Below are 23,017 nucleotides of genomic sequence, written 5' to 3'. Positions count from 1 at the left end.
CAATCTGAAGGTACCACCGTATCAAACTTTTCACATGTGTCTGGCACAGTGATAGATACAAAGAAAAAAGAAATCCAGGCATCTGGACTCCCTTTTTTGGGCAGCTCTCTCCTGGCCTCCAGGAATGTGACCTATTAAGGAGGTGGCATGAGGCAAAAGATTCTCCCACTTTAGTGAGTGATGTCCAATGCTTTCATCTGAGCTTCATTAAAGGCCCTGTCATAGTCAACTTAAACCACCTACTACTGGTCTCTCTCATTCTCTTAGTCACTGCGCACATAGTGTGTACCAGATGCAATGCTGGTAACCTTACATATTTTATTTCATTTAATCCTCACAACAACCCTAAGACAAGTGCTAATATGTTTACTTCCATTTTAGAGATGAGGCAACTGATGCCCAGAGTTTAATTCCCTCAGGGTCTGAGTCACATTAGCACCCAGACCCAAACTCTGAACCACTTCCCCCTGGCATGCTAGCTGAGGCTTTAAAAAGTATGTAGTAATCGGCCTATCTATGGGACTCAGCTTAACTGTGATTAAGACAATTAAAAATTAGTAACTTCTATTCCTCATCATCTCTATTTCCATTATAACGAGAATACCCACATCCACTCAAGCAGGCAGAGACAAACCCCCAGATGAAGGACATGCATCCCGTACAGAACCCAGGACAGCAGCGACGGGACAACGGGGGTGGTGATGGAAGTGGGTACCTTTTCTGCGATGCCGTTTTCTGTTGTGTAGATTGCCATGAGCTCCGTGTCTTCATTGTCCTGTTCACCACTAGACGTGGCACCTCCATTCATCACCACCTGAAGAAAAAACTCCATTTAGAAGTTGTTTCATGATACATCTCTCTGCTGCATAGAAGCATCCCCCCACCCCACAGTCTTTCGTAATTCTCATAAGAATAAAAAACTGTGCATTTTTTACCTATCAAATTAGCCAAGTTTGGGTGATCTTAAATGAAACTCCCAACAAGTGCTTGCTGCATTAGTGACCATGCGTGTGTTTTTGATAGAGAGAAACACACCACATGTCCCATAGAGTGAGGCTGCATAAACAGGAGGATCAGCTCAGTGAGACCAGGAATGGAACATCCAAGAAATACAAGGAGTGGGACTCCAGTGCCCTCCAGGGCAAGGGAGGCTTGGCTGAGGGGCCAATGTCTGAGCTGGTAAGAGGCATCATAAACTGCCTTGGTTAAGATCCCTTTCCAAGTAAAGATAATGGCTTCTAATGTGCCATCCCCGCAGGAGGAAATGCGCTATTCACAGCCCTAGAGCACTATGTTCTCCTAATGTAGTAGAGACCCCTTTCAGGCCTGCCCTGGTGAGCCACAACACAGTGGCGTTGGGTCCTGGCTGCCTGTCTTGAAAAATAATACCGAAAATAATTGCACATATGAATAACAACACAACTACATTTTTAGACGCAGAAAAAAAGACAGTATAAAAACGTTTAAATTTTGGTATTGTGAACTATAACAAAGAGAAGTGAAAGATGAGTGATCGCATAAGAGAGAATATAATGCAACACATAAAGAATCAGCATCAAAATTTCCTAAATACCTGTAAAATGTATCCTTAAAAAACCTGTTTTGCTACAGTTTGCAGGTGAAAAAAATATTAGAAAATAAAAAAAAATTTATATGGGGAAAAAAAAGAACACCTGCAAATCCATAATACAAGCAATCCAAAGGAAATGGGCACAGGGCAGGATATACAAGTCTACAGGAAAAAAATTAGGTTATCCAACAAAACACACAAAATGCTACTCAACCACATTTAAAATTATGGAAATGACAATTAAAATAAATTTTTCATTTTTAAAAAATAAACTAGGGAAAAATTTTCAAAGGAGTACCTGGTGTTGACCAGGACATGAGAGAAAAGCTACTCTAAGTATTAGAAAGATTATGTTCTTGGTGGAATGGCCTTTGTGCAGAGTAACTTAGCACTGGGATTTATTTAAAACAGGCATTTCTAGGACCAGCAACTATACTCATAAAATCCTTTCTTTCAAAAATATCCATGCAAGTAGCATGCATTCTCAAGGTTGACAGTTGCAGCATTACTTAAAATGCTTAATACCTGGAAACAATCTAAATGTTCATCAAACAGACAGACATTGTTAAATTTTGCTATATCCATTTTGAGAATAATATTCAACCATTAAAAAAAGAATAAAACTGATGTACTGACAAGGAAAGAACTCCAAGAAATACTGTAAAAAGAAGTCACAAAACAATATACACAGAATTATCTCAACTGTGCTAAAAATAAAATAAAATTTTAATAACCTCCCTGTCTAGATGCTTGGTTAAGGAACCAGAAAAGTCACACCCCAATATGAAGGTTGCTCAAGGGGTAGGGAGTAAGGATGGGCCCCTTTCATTTTTCACTCCCAACCATTCTTTTTAGCATTGGGATCTTTTAAAATCAGTTCCACGTTATTTGCATATTATTTTTTTAAAACAGGTAATAAAAAAAGATGTACACCAAAATATTAACAGTGATTGGGCCATTTTTACCTTCTTTTTCCCTTTATATATGTCGGCAATTTTCTCTAATGAGGACAATTAATTTTTACAACAGGAAGAAATTAAAAAGACTAAAGATCCAAGCAATACCTTAGATTGAGGAGGTCCAGAGAGATTTAATCCACTTATTTTTGTAGTTGAAGAAATCAGGCCAGAGAAAGTTTTAATTTCTCATTCAAGGTCACATAGATTACAACCCCTGTCTGAAGCTAGTTTTAACGTATGCCAAAGATCTCAATTAAGTGGTATATAATTCTTACAGGGCAAATTTTCTTATATCAAACCAATAGCTCCTTTTAAAACTAACTCGAAGACATGCTATAGTTTTTTACATAAGGCAACTGGTTTTGTGGAGTTTGTTGGCCTGAAAAATAAGCTGCCAGCAGGACACATGTTCCTGGCTAAGTTCAAGTCCACAATATGAAACTCTAACTATTAGAACCATTCTCCAAGTCATATCACAGCAGCACTCAACCCACTGAGAAGCCAAGAGGTACATACACTCAGGATGAACTGTCTTAAAACAACAATGTTTAGTTACTAAATATCAAAGAAACCAAGATCTGATTTAGCACCCTATCCTAGCTAAAACAAATACCTTCACCCATATTCATCTCCAGTTGCCACAGGGAGTCTTATGAGAAGAGGGGTTACCTTTTGGGATGATGAAGATGTTTTGTAACTAGACAGAGGTGATGGGTGCCCAAGACTGTAAGTGTGTTCAAAGTCACTGAACTGTTCACTTTTAAATTGTCCATTTTTTGTAAGTTTCACCTCAAAACCCATTTTTTAATCTGTATATATGGCTCCAAAGAGGAGACTTTGGCAATTCCCTCTCCTCCCCTGACTTCCATTCACACACACAATTAAATACTATAAAATGCAGATACTCCCCAGGCTAGGAAAGGGCTCGCATACTCATTCATCAAACCCTGTTTGAGCACCCGCTGCGCCCAGGCAATAAAAGGATGCAGTCCTGCCACACAACCCTTCCCTGTGCCACCCAGGGTGGGGCCAGGTTAATGGTACCCACTGACTAAACTCAGAACACAATGGGGCACCAGGAAGTATGACAAATTTTACTACTACTTTTCCTTTGGCTTATTAAATTAGCTATTTTGATGGCTTATTTTTTAAAAAACATAGAATTTAATTTTAAAAATCTGTTAAAATCAGTTTTTAAAAAAAGGTGTTGACTTTTTTTAAAGAAGTATAAAAAATGCTCCTGATACTATCAAAGTGTCACATTTTTATCCCTTTATATTATTTCAACTGGGAAATAAAACATGTCTTGGAAAGCTTTCTAAACTTAATAAAAATGGATTTTCTTTTGTGTCATCAACAACATCACAGATAACAAGGAAATCCTGACATCTTTCATCTCAGGAAATTGATCAAATTTTTATTAAAAATATATTATTTAAAACTCCTTCGGGAACAACCAACATGTCCTTTCTCCCCTTCAAAATTGCTTGAAACCAAACTTGTGGCTTTATATTTCCCCCTTAAACTAATATTGTACAATCACAACATCAGTTATGAAAGCAGGTTTTCTCCGCCGGAATTTGTCCAGTTGATTATGTTTGTCTCCAAAACATAGGGCTGTTGCCTTTTGATACAGAAATGTGTCTATTGCTCAATAAATATAGTGCCTTTGCATTATACTTACTGCTTTATTTCTAAGCTAAGACAATACCTCAAGTATGTGCTTCTGAACAGTAATCCTAAAATGGTCAAATGTATAGGAAACAGGATAGGAGCAATAGTGAAGGAGCGTCAAGCTGAATGTCAGTATCACAGCAATGCCAATTTAACTGACAGTGGAATAAGCATGTGTTACTCAAACAGAAGTTAAAATGAACCCATGGCTGAGGATACCTGTAAGGTGAAGGGCACAAGTACATGGGAAACCCCACACCTCTCATCAGAGGGTTCAGAACTCAATCATCATCTATTTAGGATCTGGTGTAATTCACCAACCACTGTCATATGTCTGGTAGCTAAGTGAACTATTTTATACTAAAACAACGATTTTCAGAGTAGTAATAACATTCCTCAAATTGACTGTTTTCTATTCTTTAATGAAAAGGTTTGCCCTGGCTGGTGTGGCCCAGTGGATTGAGCGCCCGCCTGTGAACCAAACTAGGGCACACACAGGTCTAGGTTGCAGGCTAGGTCCCCAGTATGGGGCCTGCAAGAGGCAACCACACACTGATGTTTCTCTCCCTCTTTCTCCATCTCTTCCCCTCTGTCTAAAAATAAATAAATAAAAATCTAAAGGGGGAAAAAAAATCCTCCAACAGAAAACTTTTTCCATCTACTAAGTTGGCCAAGACCCCAGTCCAACTACGTTCCACTGGCAAGCCTATAGGAAAACAGGCACTCACATGTTGGTGATGGGAATGAAATGATCTCAACAGAGGGCACTTGGTGGTGCCCCTCAACTTAACAAGGCACACCCTCTGCCCCAACAGTCCCCTTCCTGGAAACTTACGCTTTTCTTACATCTGAGTGAAAAGACCTATGTGAAAGGTTATTCACTGCTATTTGCTGTTGCAAAATATGAGAAACAATCTAGATATCTATCAAATAGGAATATTTAAATCAATTATGATACATTCATACTATAGATGTTCTGCAGTATACGAGGTCTGTCCAGAAGTATCCAGCCATGTAATATGAAAAAGAGACATTTACTGAAGAAGTAACAAGAGACAAGAAACATTGTACATAGGAGAATGATGTCTCAGTCCCCTTCAAAGCGGGCACCTTGGGACCTCACACAGTTCTCCCAATCACCATCAGCTACCCCATTGTGTTTTCCTGAATTTCATCAATGGTCTGATATCTCTACCATTTCAAAGGTGATTTTAGTTGTGGAGAAAGCCAGAAGTCATAGGGTGCCAAATCTGGGCTTCAGGGGAACTGAGTCACCTGGGTGATTTGATGTTTTGCCAAAAAACTCTGCACAAGATGTGATGATGCATGAGCAGATACCATGTCATGATGAAGCTGCCAATCACCAGTTGTCCATAGCTGTGGCCATTTTCGTCATAGTGCGTCTTTCAATGAATGAAGAACATTGAGGTAGTACTCCCTATTGTTTGGCCTCATGATGGACCACACCTTCCCAATCCAAAAAAAAAAAACATGGTTAGTGTGATCTTGATCTTGATGTGATTTTGCAGCACCTTCTGTAGACGTGGAGAACCAAGTGACTTCCATTGCGATGACTGGGCCTTTGTTTCCAGATCATAGGCATAGACCCACCATTCATCTCCAGATATAATAACCTTCTTGAGGAAATCTGGTTCACAGGTAGCAGTTTGAATCAAGTCATTAGCAACTGCAGAACAATGTTCCTTCTGTTCTGATAGAAGTTGTGAAATAAATCTTTCCACAACACATATCATGCCAAGATCCTGAGTCAAAATCTCAGACATAGTAGTTTTTGGTATCCCCAGATGGGCTTCTAGTTCTTGCACTTTGAGCTTTGCCAATTGCAGCCTGTACACATTCAACATTCTCAGGCGTTCTCCTTGTTGCAGGCTTCCAGAATATGGATCACTTTCAACAGATTCCCAATCACCTTTGAAGCATTTGTGCCACACTTTTTATTTGCACTGCATTCATTGAATTGTCCCCGAAAGCCTTCTGAACCATCCAAATAGTTTCTGCAGAGGAATGTTCAAGCTTAACACAAAACTGGATGCAGATTCGTCCCTCTACTTGCTCGGCATTTTTAATGCAATGGCCACACAGTACACATGCTCATTCAGCAGCTTCTACCCACCCCCCAACTGACGAGTTCAGTGAATTTGTCACTGTTCACACATGCACATTCCAGTCCACTCTTCTTTGCTGCCAGGTTACATCAATGTTACACAAACCAATGTTATACAAACTGTTCTTGTTATATTAACAATGGCTGGACTTTTTCCAGACAGACCTCGTTTAGGTGTGGTATCAATACATGGTCTTCACCCCTCACAAGACTGAAAGCTGGCCAGATAGACCCCTGGTCAGAAGGAAGGTCTATTGTTTTGGAAATGGATTGTAACTTCCTCTTTATCATCTTTTGGGAGTGGCTTCCTGTCCTGTGACTTCTTGACCTTCACACAAAGAGGTACCATAGTTTAGAGTCCCATGTAAGACACATGCCTCCTTTGTCTGGGACCCCTTACAAGTCTCGGACATAGTGGGGTACAGTCTCTCTTGCACCAACCTGCTGCCATCTTGGTGCACTCCTGTGTAATGTGAGTAATAAATGGCATGTCCACATCTGCTAGTCCTCCGGGTGTTTTTTTTCCCCAGAACATCACTAACACTTAAGCAGCTCCCCAGTTTGGAGCTCCTGCATTACAACAGGGCATTCTATATTTTGATAGGGAATGTACAGAACATCATCTATCATATAGGGGTAGGCAAAGTAGAATTACAGTTGTTCATATGTAAAATAATACAATAACATATAATACAAGAATAAACTGTTTTGCATACTCACAAGTGCAAACCTACCTTTGCCCCACCCTGTATATTAGTAAGTGAAGCAGAGCTACAGACACAGTCATTTAGATACACATGCACATGTGTACAAAAGGAGATGAGAACGTGTTGTATTTGCATACACAGCCACAAGCCATTTATGAAAAGTGGTGTGTGGGGAGAATTGATGTGTACAAGGGCAGGCAGGGAACTTTGCACTCTATACCTTTTGTATTCTTAAATTTTGAATCATATTGATATATTACCTAGTGTTCAAAAAAAATAAAAATGTAAAGTTAGAACTCCCTTCAAGGAACAATTCACAAAATTATGAGACATCCTCTAAGTTAAATACCAGGCTGCTGCTAAGGAGGATGAGGAAAACACATTCCAACCTTCTAGGGAAAGGTCCAGGATGTCCTCTTAAATGTGATGAAGCAGGTCACAGAACAGTCCGCAGAAGTACCAGCCCATTTAAGCAAACACCCATAACACCCGGAGAAGTATGCTTTCTGCCCCACAGCCACCCATTGTGTGGAACCCTTTTCCTGACAGCCTCACACCCTCACACCACTGTATCAAGTGTGACAGCAAGACCCCTTCCCTCTGGATCTCTTTCTTTTCTACTTTTTATGAATACAACCACAAGGAAGTTCCTTCAAGGAGAGGGGATGAAGAAAAAGATTCTCTCCCACTTCAATGTGACTTCCAATGTTTTGATCAAAAAGTTTTGTCAAAGCATCTTCACACTTAGCTAAACTAACCACTAGTTTCGACTTATTCTCTTATTTATTGCACATTTCCTATGAGCCAGATACCATGTTCATAAATTTACATGTATTTCTTCATTTGATCCCTGTAACAAGCCTGAAGCAGATGCTATGTTTAGTCCCTTTTTACGGATGCGGAAAACTAATGGCCAGAAAGTTTAAGTACTCCAGGATCCTAAGGCTTTAAAAAAATATCTGGATAATTACTCCCCATATGGCCCCCTGCCCCCATCCATGGCTCACATACTCGTTAGCCCTGGAAGAAGCCTATCAGAGGAGTCAGGCAGGACTGTCTCCCGAAGCCCGTCACATCTGTACAGAAGTCACAGCATTAGTTTCTGTTCAGGTCCCTATCCACCCTTCTGTATCACTGTTCTCTGGTTCAAGGGGCATTGGTGAAAACGCAGGACTGGGACTGATTAGTAGCCTACTGTGTACATGATCTGTGGTTGATATGTATGATCTCATTTACTTCTCAAACATTCTGCAACTCCAAGCATGAGCAAGTGCACAGGTTCGCACGGGTATGAAGTGGCTGTAAATTGAGACTTACATTTAAAGCCCCAAAGCTAAGCCCTCAACATGAAGCTGTTCTCCATAGACGGAGCCTGGGGCTATGGGTAATGACAGTCACAGCTCAGTCAAGGCTGGCACTGCTACAGGCTTTCCCTCAAACTGCTAGGTGACCCAGGGATTTTCTCTGCAATTCTAACTTCTAATAGTTCTGTGGCACTTCTGATTATCAGGACAGCTCAACAGAGTAAATGGGGAGGAGGGTAGGGAAGATACTCACAAAGGACAGAATATAAAAGGCCAAGAAACACAGGAATGAAAGTGCTCTGCCTCATTAAAATGCAAAACTAAAGCAATTAGATACCAGTCTTTCACTACTAAATTGCTGCTTTTTACATCTAATATCTAGTACTGGTAGGGGAGAATCCTCTCTCCAGAGCTGCTGGGAATATAAACTATTGCAATAAGATTATATTACACTAGGTTATTGTTTATTACATTAATGAATTAAAAACAACCCACAGTCCAAGTGAAAGTTGTGGGCAGAAAGGGGGTTCTACAGAAAGTAACCTCTCAGGGTGGCAGGATCGCAAATTCGTAACTAGGCTGATCATGGCAGTAGTCACACCCTGAGCTTGTGACTCCCTTAGTAAAAGGTTTATCTTTGCTGTAAGCAAGCTCTGTCCACTGTTTCTGTACATCTAGGTTAACACACCTTTGAAAAGTTTCTTCGCAGAGCCTTCCAAAGTTCACCTAAAAAGAACACCATTTGTTTCATCTCTTGAAAGAAATACACCAAAATATAAGAATGTTATTTTTCTGGCTGACAGGATTTTAAATTATTTGGATTTTTCCCTCATTCTAGCATTCTGTTTTCTCAATTTTCTGGAGTAAATGTATTTCTTTTGTAAATGAAGTTATGCCAATAATAAGACATAAAAGGAAAGATATATATGTGAATATTAAAAAGATATAGTGAGGCCCTGGCTGGCGTAGCTCAGTGGATTGAGCGCGGGCTGGGAACCAAAGTGTCCCAGGTTCGATTCCCAGCCAGGGTACATTCCTGGGTTGCAGGCCATAACCCCCAGCAACCGCACATTGATGTTTCTCTCTCTCTCTCTCCCCCGCCCCCCTTCCCTCTCTAAAAATAAATAAATAAAATCTTTAAAAAAAAGATATAGTGAAAGAACACATCAATTTTCTTGCTATTTCCATTTCACTCTGACAACACACATGTAACATGAAGCGAGGGAGACATATGGATACTTTAAAACATGTAAAATTAAAGGAAGCAGCAGAGACCACTGGGTAATTACTACTACCATAGAACCTCCTATAACCTACTTTTCTCCTAGACTATTTTATCAAATCCCAATAGGAAATTAGCTATTTCTCCAACAGATTATGCTTCCATTATAGGAAACCTATCTAAAATATCTTTCCTCTAATCATTAAAGGTCAGAAGCCTGCCTACCTAGCTTAGGTGAACACAGATTAGGATAATTTAAAGGCAAGAGTTTCAGCAGGCATCTACATTTAAAAGAAGAGGAAGTCTTACTGAGTCTAGGAATGCAAAAGACACAGGCAGAAATGACAATCAGGGGTTGTAAAGGAATGAGGGTGGGAGCCAGGGAGGACATCTAGAGGCTGTCATAAAGATCTAGACAAGAAATGACCCAAAGAAAGCAGTGGCAGCAGGGAAGGTGCTAAGGGTGGGCCTCACAGGGTGGGGAAGACAGGATGCTTGGGCAACTACTTCTGTTGTGTTCTTGTCATGTCTGGTACAGTTTGGAGCACAAAGCAAGCACTGAATACAAGCAGAATGAATAAGATGTCTTTGAAGGCCCTTCTAGAGAGAGGTAAGCTCTCTCTAAAGAGTTTTCTTTTTTAAACCTACACTTTAGGTAACTTTATATACATCAAGTCATACTCCTACATGTGGAAGAATATTAGCACTGAATATAATGAGTGCGTGTCATCAGTTTTATCTAATATCACTTGTCTGGGTAAAACTACCTCTGTCTTGGACGCTGCTGCCATAATGCAAAGCATGGACATTTGGGTTCCAAACAATAAGTCATTCATTCAATCTCCCACACATTGGAATACAAGCCTGAAGTCAAGTTACTGGCTATTTCAAAAGAACACTTTTTTGGAGATAAAATTAAGCCTTCAACATCCTGCAGTGTAGAGGAAGTACTGGGTCAGCTTTACAACATTCACAGCAATGAATGCTTCCTTCCTGAAGTTAATTCCATCAGGTGACTCCTGGCAGAGAGCAGGGCCAAAACCAGACAGCCACCAGGGCTCCCAAAGATGGGCTCCCATGAAAAGCATTTGGTTTTCAAGTGACTTAATCAGCACTGCAAACAGGAGTATTAAATAAAGTTAATCCTATGTTGGAACAATTATAAAGGACACATGGACAATAACAAGGGGGGTGGAAACAGGAGGGAGGTGGGAAGGGCTGGATGGTGGTGAGGCGGTGGGGGGAAAGGGCAGAAAACTGTACTTGAAGAACAATAGAAATGTTAATAAATAAATAGAAAGAGAGAGAGAAGGGGGGAGAGAGAGAGAGAGAGAGAGAGAGAGAGAGAGAGAGAGAGAGAGAGAGAGAAAGAAAGAAAGAAAGAAAAAAAGAAAGAAAGAGAGAAAGAAAGACGGAGGGAGGGAAGGAGGGAGGGAAGGAGGGAAGGAAGGAAGGAAGGAAGGAAGGAAGGAAGGAAGGAAGGAAGGAAGGAAGGAAGGAAGGAAGGAAGGAAGGAAAAGAAAGAGAGAGAATCCTATGTTGATTCAATACAGAAACTACTTTAGAATGACTAAAAACAAAGAAAGACAGGGAATGCTGTTACCGGAAGGGTGAAGAAAGCAGGGTGCTTTGCTTCATCTTCATATTTGCCTTCGGTTGAACTCCCAGCCTCCATGGATTTGGACGTAGTGTTCTTACCAATACCCATCATTAAGAGAAAATCGGTTGTTTGGTCGTTGGACTGGAGTGGCTGGAAGCGAAGGCTTGTTCAAGCAGGGAGCCCAGGATCAGAGTTGGCTTTTCCAGCACCTGGAGCACCTGATTCTCAGGCAGAGATGAGCCCCACAAGCACCATCTCTTAGCACCTAGGAAAAGGGAAAGCAGCCAAATCATCTCAAGCACGCAAACAATGCAAGACCCATGGTCATCACATTTTCTGCAAGGAAAAATCAGAGTACAAGTTATACCCAAATTCCAAAGTCATATTGCTTAATTACTTTTTGAGTCCCTACCCCTCTGCACTTACAGTCACTGAGTGATTCTGAATATCCCCTGGAAAAAAGGACCACATCTTATCAAAAACATCAGAATACTGGGGATAAAAAAAATGTATTTCTGACATGTATTATTCTCTGTATCTTATAGCCCAGTACTATCCAATAAAACTCTGCAGTGATAGAAATGTTCTACGCCTGCCTTGTCCAACCGAACTGTCACTTGCCACAGGTTACCAAGCATTTGAGATGTGGCTAGTGTAAGAAAAAAAGTGAACTTTTAATCGTGTCTAATTTTAATTTCAATTTCAATAGCCACCTGTGGCTAATGGTAACCATACTACACAGTGCAGTTATAGCGGATGTACAATGCATGACTGACTGGATATTAAGACTCTAAATTCCCTATCGGTGCCCAATTAAAGGCAGGGGAAGGCACTCAAAGCACTAAAAAGAGATAAAACCAATCTAGAGTTGAATGGCCACACAGAATTCCAGGTAGGTGGCCACTCTAATTCCTTTAAAAGGATTAGAATGCCACACACAAAAAAACAGCCAAAACATTCATAAAATAACAATATAAACATAAAAAAGAAATCCAAACTTGCCCCCCCACCCCCACGCCCCGCCTCTGCCCCATTAAAAGAGGAAAGGAGTTTAGAAGGTAAGTGAGGAGAAAGAAGGAGATCAACACTATTAGATCCAAGATGGACCTGATATACTCAGAGAGTCTGGTATCATTTAATAAAGAAAAGTGCAATGCTTCAAGCTAAGAGAAAACCTAAACAAAAGTCAAAAGCAGGAAATTACCGAAATCTATACCTCCAAGTTTTGGTGAAGAAGAAAATTAAAACCTCAATTTTAAACAACAGAAGTATGGCTGGGGTAATAAAAGAGATCCACCAATGATTAACAAGCATCTGGAGAATTTGGCTTCAAAAATAAAAGGCACCAAAGATGCCTGCAAGGGTTGGCACTGTACAATGAAACGTGCCTAGGTGTGCCTACATTTTTATGAGGGGGATAAAAACAGTACAGCAGGTGGGGGTGAGAAAGGACAGAGAACATTCACTGGCACTCTATTTAGATGATGTCAGTTCTTAGAACCAGTGAATTTCCCACTGAGAATGAATAAATCTGGCCAAGCTGTCCAGCAAATGTAAAGACACGCCTACAAGAAGGTTAAAAATAGAGAAGTAGGAAACAACCTCCTGTTCAAGGAGTTCTGCTAAGGACACTTTTCATTTGACAAATACTTTGGATAAACCAGGAAAATTTGAAATACAAATCAAAGAAAGAATTATATCAAATTTGAGAGTTCAATAGAGAGTAAAGAGGAAAAATAAAATAGTTGCCAGAACATTAAGTTCTGCCTCAACGCAATAGAGGAGCTGGGTGCACATTTTGGTTTAATGTCCATGCACATTGTACACTCGTGATCATATCATATCCCTGTCTGTTTAAAGCAGTGGCTCTCAACCAGGAGTGATTCTCCCTCCAGGGGACATTTAGCAATGTCTGGAGACATTTTGGTCATCACAACCGGGGGTGAGTGACTGGCACCTAACAGGTAGTGGCCAGGGGTGCTGCTAAACACCCTACAGTACACAGAACAGATCCCACAAGGAAGAATTATCTGGCCCCAAAATAGCAGCAGCACTAAGACTGAGAGACACTGGTTTAAAGATATTTCCTTCCTGGTCATTCCTATAATGGCTGCTTCCTGTTAGGCGCTGCCACAGAGAACCTCTTAGCCTCAGCACTCAGAGCTCTAGGAAGGATTTCAAGTCAGAATTATGCATATATCGTTTCTTTGAAACCTTTGGTGCTCAAGATCCAGCCATCTCAAAGTCCCAACATCATGATCTCAGTTTCAACACAATTGTTCTTAGTCCTCATTTCACTTCTGGTGCTGCCTGTTGAAGCAGTAGAAGCTGGAGGCACAGTCACTCTCCTCAGGTCTGGAGCTCTGCAGTACAGGCATTTGTGCTTGTGTGGGGAATATGCACGGAAGAGAAATGGGTACGTGTGACTTTGAAGGGCCTCCTGAATTATACCTTGCCCCGAAATCATTTGTGCTATTCAGGGTAAAAACTGAGCTTTGGTGTCTGAAAGTTCCCAAGGAACAGTAAATAGGATAATTTTCTATTCTTAGTTGTTTCCCTGTAAATGGGAATAAACTGATGTACATGCATGTTAAATGGAAAAAATGGTTTTTTTCCACAACAAATAACGCACTGAAAACTCAGTCTGTAATTTGTATTTGCTACTTAGAAAGAAGGTCAAAGAAGTTGGCTGAAATTTGTGTAAGCAACATTTCATAGTATCAAAATTTGCAAAGCACATGAAATTGGAAGAAGGAAACCCTTGCCCAGACTCCTTGGAGGTCACCACTGTTGAGTTGTAAGCACTGCCTTCTGCACCATAAGAGTCATTTCTCCATATTTTTATTAGATTTTTGTCTTGTTATTGTCCAAGTTAATACTGTATTTAGATATCAAATACAGCCAATGAACTTAAAACTGTTATCTCTTTGGAGAGGGAGGTGGTTAAAAAGTATATTCAAAGTACCTAACACTGAAATGGAGAAAAAAATTAATGTAAAAAATAAATACTTTATATTGACATTAAAATGGAAAGGAGATTTAATGTTTTAAAAAGCCTTTATATTAACTGAATAACACCACCATGTAGCTATATTAAATATAAGCCCTTTCACCACCATGGAGCTATATTAAATATAAGCCCTTTATTTCCTTCCTGCCTAGAACTGGCATCCCAAATGTGCCATGCAGGTCCTCAGCAAAAGATTACGTCCCCCAAGGGAAACATGTGCCCGTTTAAGAAGCAGGGACATGTATATCACCAAACAGAGCAAAGCCCATAAAGGAATGAGTCTGTGGGACTTACCCTAGTTCAGTGACTTTTTAAACAATTTTCCTATTTCAAGAACAGGGAGAAGTGGATCATTATATTTTTTCCTTATCTTTTCTGCTGCATGTAGGGGATATGAAGACCCATGTTACTATGCAGTTTTCAATATATATTGAATAAAAGTGGGGACTTCCTATATTCAAAGGGGAAGTTATAAACATCACTTACAAAACCCTAAAGGCTCTCTACTTGTAGCCCTAACAGAGATGGCATACGTTTACTTAGAATTAACCATTTTCCTACATTTTTAACTAAAGCGTTTACAACAATAAAAAAGAAACAATCTACATCTTGATCTAGACACTGTCACTCAAAACCTCCTCACACCTGGGGAAGAAAAAAAAATACAGCATGACAATGAACATACATAAAAAGATCTGCCTGAAGCAGCCCTGACAGACCTTTACCTTTGTAGCCAGGAGCTTATGTTTTCCAAAAGATATGTAAGGCAAAAAAGATGGGGCAACCTGCTGGACTTTCACAAGACCACATGCCATGCAAGCCAGTCAGACACACCACACCAGCAGGCTCTTTGAGGCATCCATCCCCATCGCCTTCCAAATGACAGCAGAGCTTTCCCACCCGCTCTTACCCACGCTCACTCCAAGGGCATGAGGACTACTTAACAGAATACTTTCTAGATTCATTGTCTCCTCATGTTTGTTTCAGAGGTGGACATCCCTCCCCACTGTCCCCATCACTAGGCACAAAGGGTGACAAGTTCCATCCTGACAAGACCACTTTCCACCAAGTAGTCTGCAGTTTTCTCTAAATGTCTCCAGACATTTAACACTTACAATCTCTACTGGGAGGACCCACCCACTTGCTTTGCCCATGTCTTACTCAGCAGCACCCACAGCGCGCCCTGAAAACCCAAATGAGCACAAGAGGGCAGGAGACTCAAGAAAGTGTAGGGCAGGATGTTCTGAGAAGGACTCGGGACAGAGGCTGCAATGCCTGGGAAAGAGACACCCTTGTTGGGTACCATGGTGGAAGGAAGAAGAGGAGGAAGAAGGGGAGAAGACAGTGAACAGGGAACAAATCTGGAAGTCCCAAAATGACGGAGCATTCCACAGCCAAGTACTCAGCAATCATGAAGACAACCTCAAGGGCAGCCACCCACTAACTAGAGATCAGAGTGTTTCATTCAGGCTTAACTTTTGAGTGAGGAAATGCCAAGGCTCAGAGGTAAGCACAGCAAAAGATAAAGAAGGAGGAAAGTGGAGTTTAGGGTGCTAGAATTTGTGTTAAAACAAAAGGCAAGATCCCCCAGGGAGACTGACACAGGGGGCAAGTCACTCACAATCCCCCACCACCCCCTTCTCACTCTTTGGGAAGAAAAATAAGCAAGATCACTGCTATCTTGGCCCTAATCTTAAGGCAAATGGGAAAGGAGGGGCTAAGGGATGAAAGGTCAGGTTCACCAACAATGAAAATAATGAGGACACAAGAATAACAACAGTTTTCCAGCTAAGCACTTATGTGTGGCAAGCACATCTCTTCACTACCATTACGCAAATGGAATGATTTCTCCCTAGTAAGCATAGTGTTGCTTGCTTTGTGCACTAACTACAAAAGTGGAAACTGAGCTTCAGAGAAGGAACGTAACATGCCAAATGATGAACAGCTGTAAGCAGTAGTGTAAAAAGTGTAAAAGTGTAAAGTGTAAGACTCACACTTTAATCAGTATTCCTGTCTTAACAATGTTTATACAAACAATACATAAAATTATGCTCAATTTACAGCCAACCTTTCTAGAAGAATATACAGCCCCGGCCGGGAGGCCTGTGAGCTCTGTCTCTGCCAGACCTGCTATGCAGTTAGTTCCTGCCCTCCACATGATTCTTGAGGGAGTTCCAAGAAGCCAGGACTACTAATGCCCTCCCTCCTCAGACAGAGAGCTCCCAAATCTGTGCAGTCTGGTCATTCCACAGCACAAACCATCATCTCATCAGCAGTACGACAGCTTCTTGTCATTTTCTTGTTCCACCTTAATGGATCTACCACTTGTCCATAATGCTGCCAACACAACCATGCTATAAAAACTATCATGTCCTTTGATGGTGTCCTGGTCAGCCTCAGAATAGACACCCAAATTCCTAAGCAGGGCTACAGGGTCACTGTATGAAGCTTGGTCCCACTAGGCTGTCATTTGTCTTTTGGGTTCTGAAGGTACTGGGTCCTCTTCTAACCCTCAGGCTCTTGCACATGCAGTGCCTCCCAAATAAGCACCCTTTCCCTTGGGGTAACTCCCATCAGAGCTTCCTCTGATCACACCTCATTGCGGTGTCTGGGAACCACACAGCAAGACAATGTCTGCCTGCCCAGCCAGACAGTGGCAGAACAAGATGGGTATGTGTATATGCATGTATGTATATATGTGTGTATACATATATATAAATGGTATATATAGCCACAGCCTATATACCCCGAACTGCTAATGCTGAACTTGACACCTTTAATAAAGGCTTCCCAAAATTTGTGGAATTAATAAATGATGCTTAAAAAATAAAGATACATGGAATAATGTAACAGTCATTCTTGCTTAATACTCTTACTAGATTGGGAAAGAAAATTAACAGCCGACATCAACCCTATCTGCAATACAACAGACACATTAATGTCAAGAACAAGGCAGGGTGCCGACATTGCTGCTACCATTCAACTGACAGATGAGGGAAGTGTTTGAAAGGAAAGACCAAATTATAACCATATCAAGAGACAGAAAAATCTGAGAGAATCTCTACATAAGTGGCTAGGTAGAAAACAGATGAGCAAGCCTCCCTCAGTGCGGACGGAAACACTTCCCCGACGCCAGCAACACGCATGTAGACCAGAGGACACAAACTGCTGCCTCACCTGGTCTGCACAGCCCCAGCGAAGAACTGCTTTCACGTGTGTAAGGGTTTACAAGCAACGAGGAAGAAGAACAGGCGACAGAAGGCATGTGGTCCACAAAATCTAAGATATTTACAGAAAAGGTAAAAGGGTGAAGGAACTCTGTTTAAAATGACAATAACAGCTAAATACATAATGCATTTAACAAAAAATGTACACGGCCTTTATGAATAAAACTATAAACTATTACTAGGAGCATAAAGGAGGTTTTCATATCAGAGAAACAGACTATATTCTTCAATAAGAAACCTATAAATGTATACATTTTCCCATAAACACAATGTATGTAAGTTTAATAAAAGCCAATTCATATCCCAAAAGAGGAGGAAAAAAGAGGTTTGCTAAAGTTTCTGTGGAACAATAAGAGTAGCCACAAATATCTGCAAAAAGAACAGAGCTATCAGATAGGGACACTATCATAAAACTGTATTAAACAGAAAACTTCAATCAATATAGGCACAAAAATAAAAAGATCAGAAAACCTACAAACCAACGAATACATGATTTGGGAGGTACTTCACTCAACTTCACTCAAATCGTAAGACAAAGTATTGAGTTTTCAATACAACACGCCAAGAACAACCAGTTCACTATTTTAAAAATAATAATACAGCTACTAAATGATTATATAATATTAGGGTGGGGGCTCCTTTCTTAGCATATTATTAAAGATGAAAAAGACCAGAAGCTAATACATTTTGTAGTATAAAAAATTTTTAGCCCTGGCTCATGTGGCTCAGTGGATTGAGCGTCATCCTGTGAACCAAAAGGCCACCTATTCGATTCCCAGTTGGGGCACACGCCTGGGTTAGGGGCCAGGTCCCCAGCTGGGGGCATGCAAGAGGCAACCAGTCGAACAGAAACAGAGACAGAAACATCCATCTCTGTCACACGGATGTTTCTCTCCCTCTCTTTCTGCTTCCCTTCTCTCTAAAAATAAATAAATAAAACCTTTTTATATATTTTAGATTTCTCTAAGAAGCAAAATAACCCAAAATTTAAAGACACTATGTTATACACTAGATAATTCTTAATATCTTTATTATTTTAAGAGGTCTTACAAATCAATAAACAGAAAACAAAAATCCTTAATATAAAAATGGGTAAAATTTACAAGCTTCTAAACTTCTATCTCCCTGCCAAGTACAAATGATAATATAAATGTTCATTCCTTGTCTTAAATCAACTAAAAATACATTGAAATGATGTACCTTTTTGTTTTTTAATACCTTGGTTATTTTTAATTCCTTGATTTGTAAGGTGGTAAAGAAACAGACACACTCCTAATGAAAAATAAATTTGCTAATAAGAAGGCAATCTGGTTATATGTATCAAAAAGTAATAAAAATTCATACTCCTAATATCTGTCCTGAAGAAATGCTACTTCTAGGAATTTTAAGGTAACAATTGGGACACATGAAGATTTAACTGTAAAATTATACATGTTGCCCTGGCCAGTGTGGCTCGGTTGGAGTATCGTCCCATAGACAGAAAGATTGCTGGTTCAATTCCTAGTCAGGGCATATACCCAGGTTGTACATTTGAGCCCCAGAGGGGGTACACACAAGAAGGCAACCAATCGATGTTTCTTTCTCTCATTGAAGTTTTTCTGTCTCTCTGTTTCTCTCCCTCTCTCTCTCAAAAGCAATGAAAAAAATATCCTCGGGTAAGGATTAAAAAAAATGATGCATGCTAACATTATTAAGACCAAAAACTAGAAAAACATCTAAGGTCCAACACTAGAAAAGTGAGTGGTAAAATTGTGTGCTATGTTTTTGCAAAGGAATACCATGTAGCCATTAAAAAGATGGCACAGAAATAACTATTGACATGGAAAGATGTTCATCCTATGTTACAGGAGAAAACAGGTTAAAAAATAATATGTACAAAATTTATTAAGTGAAATAAGCCAGCCATAGCAGGACAAATATTATATGAAGTATCTAAAGTAGTCCAACTCACAGAAGGAGAGAACAGGATGGCAGTTGCCAAGGGTGGGGATGGAGGAGGAAACGGGGAGTTGCTACAACAGGTATAAAGTTCACTGTGCAAGATGAGTAAGTTGTAGGGGTCTGCTGTGCAACACTGTGCCTACAGTTAACTATACAGTATTGTGCATTTAAAAGTCTGTTAAAAAAATCTGTTAAGAGGACAGATTGCAGGTTAATTGTTATTACCATAATAATAATCATAAAAGCTATCAATTTTTAAAATGAGGCAATGAATGAAAAAGATTACAGGTAAATTTTTTTGAAGATGTTATTTTTTTAGACAGAAGGGAAGGAAGGGAGAAAGAGAGGGAGAGAAACATTGATGTAAGAGATAAACTTCAATAGATTGCTTCTCATACACACCCTGTCTGGGAGCCAAACTCACAACCCAGGCATGTGCCCTGACTGGGAATCAAACCAGCAACACTTCATGTTGCAGAAGGACACCCAACCAACTGAGCTGCACCAGTCAGGGCCAAATTAAAGGTAATTTATACAATGAATAAAACAGTACACAGAACTGACCCCTTTGCATGTAAAAGTGAGTGTGTGCATGTACACAGACACTAATCCCAAAATATTAACCAGAAATGGTGATCGGTGGGACAGCAAAGGACTTATTTTCTTCTTTTTATTCCTCTGTATGTTCTAAATTATTACTTAACAATGAAAGGCCCACTTTCTTCCTCAAGAGCCTACTGACACACACATCAGCACCCCAGCTCTTCCCCACCTTTCAGAAACAGAAACAGAGGAGTGGTTTGGTTCCCCTTAACCATACAGCAAACACAAAGCAGTTCAGTTGTTTCTGTCTCGAGGTCAGGACACAGCTCTAGAATTCCAGGGCAGTGTGGAATAAAGTCCTCATGGCTGAAGTTGTAAAATAACTTCCGTTATTGAAAAAGAATGGATAAAAGTCAAGATCCTGTAATTAAATGCAGCAGGTTAAGAGGGGAACTGACAATAAAGGAGGTATACGAACAACCAAGGCTTCCCTGCTGCCCTAAAGAAGTGGCCTTCAACTTTGCTTCCCCGTTGAAACCACCTAAGAACTTTAAAAATACCACTGCTTGGGTCCCCACCCAGATTGCCTGACAGAATAGGTCTTTGTAGCCTGAACATGTTTTAAAGCTCTCCGGCAGCCACAGTTAAAAATCACTACCTTAGAGCAAGCAGGAAGTCACTGCAGTCTTTAAAAAAAAAAAAAAAAAAAAAAAAAAAAGGTCAACCTCCAAATAAATGTGAGCCTGACAGAGTGAAAAAACAACAATTTGGGAAATTCTGCTGTAAGGAGAAAAGTAAAATATTCAGATCTTTAACAAACTTTCAGTTTCCTGAACTAAACCACCAGTTCTCCAGCCACCAATAATCAGACACAAATGCAGAATAACAGCTTTTAATTAGTACTTATTTCATCAGCTATCCAGCCAGTGATCATTTCTCTTGCACTTAATTTTTTGTCTGACCATTGTCCTCTGTCCAAAAATGTATCAACTCCCTCCTGTGGTTGGCCATGGCTACCTGACTTGGAAGTATGATGGGCCTATTTAAAGAGGAATTAAGGGCTGAGCTGCTCCTGAAATTAAAGGCCAAGACCTTCTGTGTTTCTTGGAAGCCTAACCAAATCCTAAGAAAACATGCCCTCCCATCATCAGCACCTAGTATTTCCTAGTCTAATTCATGAATGAATTAATCACTAAGAGTTGTCCCAAAGGGTAGAGTCCCCAAGTATAATTCATCTTTATATTCCCAGCTCTCAGCACAGATAGTAAATGCTAATGAGATACACATTTACCCCAAATAGATGGCATTAAGTGAAACCATAGAAAACACTAGTGCAAATTGTGCAAGAAGAATAAGAAAGAAAAGACTGGAGACCATAAGAATCAGCGGTTCATGTGCCTAAGGCTCACTTGGGAAGCTTATTCAAAATGTAGGTGTCTTCTACACAAATACTTATTATAGTCAAATGTTCAAAGTTATCTTTATATAAGAGCCCATCACTCAAAACATCCAAAGGTTCATCACCAATGAATGGGTACACAAATCATGCTGGGTCCACATGAAAAATACCCAACAATGAAAAAGAAGCAACTACTGATGCACGTAACAGCATGGAGGACGCACACAGATGTTAAGTTGAAAGAATTCAGTCACAAGGCCTGGTTCCTTAAGCCACAGATGGGAAGCAGGGCAGTGGTGACCTCGGGCAGGAATGGAGGGAGGGAGGCTCTCCAAAGCCAGAGAAAGAATCTTTAGAGTGACAGAAATGTGCTGTTGCTGTATCATGGTTGTGATTCTGATAGCTCCATTTGTATGTATATCCATTTACTGTATGTAAAATATACTTCAATAAAATCCATTTTTGAAGGAAAAAAATTTTTAAATGTCCTCTCCCCCACAGTCTGATTCCATGGGCCTGCACTGGAGCCCAGGAACCTACTTAGTTAACAAATGCACACGTTCTGATGTTGGTGGTCCTCAGGTCACCCACACCTTTGGATGGGTATGCTGGGGTAGGATACAGCTATTGTATTTTCTCCACTTGCATAAACCTAATGTGACAGATGAGAGTAGGACTAAGAAGGAAGACTTGGGGATAAAGAAACTCAAAATCTCTACTTGCCAAGTGGCAGTTTGGTCCCTACCAAGACACAAACAAGAGCTTTCAGAGTAGCCAGGTTCAATGATAAAGCACATTTTAAAAGCCAATTTATGGCTCACTGCGTAAATCCCATCATAAGGGGATTATAGTTGGACTGCTGCTCCATTAAATGTTGTTCAATGCTAACAGCTGACCTAAACGCTTTCAACCCATGACAAAAAAAGACTACTGGAACGAATATCCCCAATTTGTATATGATGTACTTCCATTAAACGTACATACTTAAATGACTGCCTAATGTTGGGTTGGCCAAAAAGTTCATTTAGTTTTTTTCCATACAATGGCTCTAGTAGTGCTTAGTTGTCTTTAACTTCATTTGAAACAATTTTGTTAGACTGTATTATGACAGCTGTCATATGAACACACATTTAAAAAAATCAAAATTGGTAAATTTTTATGCAACCATTTTAATATTGAAAATGGAAGATACACAACATTTTTGGCGTATTATGCTTTAGTATTTCAAGAAAGGTAAAAACGCAACTGAAACACACAAAAAAAGATTTGTGCAGTGTATGGAGAAGGTTCTATGACTGACTGAATTTGTCAAAAGTGGTTTGTGAAGTTTCTTGGTACAACTGACAGTATGGCCAAATAATTCTTTGCTGTGGGGCTGTCTTAGGCATTGGAAGATGTTTAGTATTTTATTTTACAGAAAAAACCATTTGGACATTTTGGCCAACCTAATATATTGGGTCCCGTTTTAGGGAGTTTACACTTCTGACGCTGATCCTGACTCCATCTAAGCAGCAATGAATGAACTTGTAAGGCATGGTTATTGTCTCAGCTTGTGATGGTGGTTATGCCTACAGGGTGTAACTGAAAATAAAAAAAAACAAAAAACAAAAAAACAATCTTCCTATGGCCTTTTCCAAAACATTCCCAAGAACTTGTTTTTCAAATTGCAGGTCACTACCCACTGGTGAGCCATAAAATCGACTTAGTAGATCTCAACCAGAATTTTTAAAATTATG

General features: G+C 40.0%; 1 protein-coding gene across 4 annotated transcripts in view; it reads right to left on the bottom strand.

The window, feature by feature from the left end:
* SLC23A2 (solute carrier family 23 member 2) overlaps nt 1-23,017 on the bottom strand; it is a 121,261-nt gene that overhangs the window by 54,585 nt on the left and 43,659 nt on the right. For all 4 annotated transcript variants that reach the window (XM_028523808.2, XM_028523806.2, XM_028523809.2 and 1 more), the window contains 2 exons: nt 11,165-11,426; nt 716-814 (listed from right to left, as the gene is read on the bottom strand). In XM_028523808.2, the coding sequence (XP_028379609.1) occupies nt 716-814; nt 11,165-11,272 (207 nt within the window). In that variant the 5' untranslated portion in view covers nt 11,273-11,426. The remainder of the gene's footprint in view (nt 1-715; nt 815-11,164; nt 11,427-23,017) is intronic.

The sequence above is a fragment of the Phyllostomus discolor genome, chromosome 9 (assembly GCF_004126475.2).
Source record: "Phyllostomus discolor isolate MPI-MPIP mPhyDis1 chromosome 9, mPhyDis1.pri.v3, whole genome shotgun sequence".
Lineage (NCBI taxonomy): Eukaryota > Metazoa > Chordata > Mammalia > Chiroptera > Phyllostomidae > Phyllostomus > Phyllostomus discolor.
This window is presented reverse-complemented; position numbering and strand designations above follow the sequence as displayed.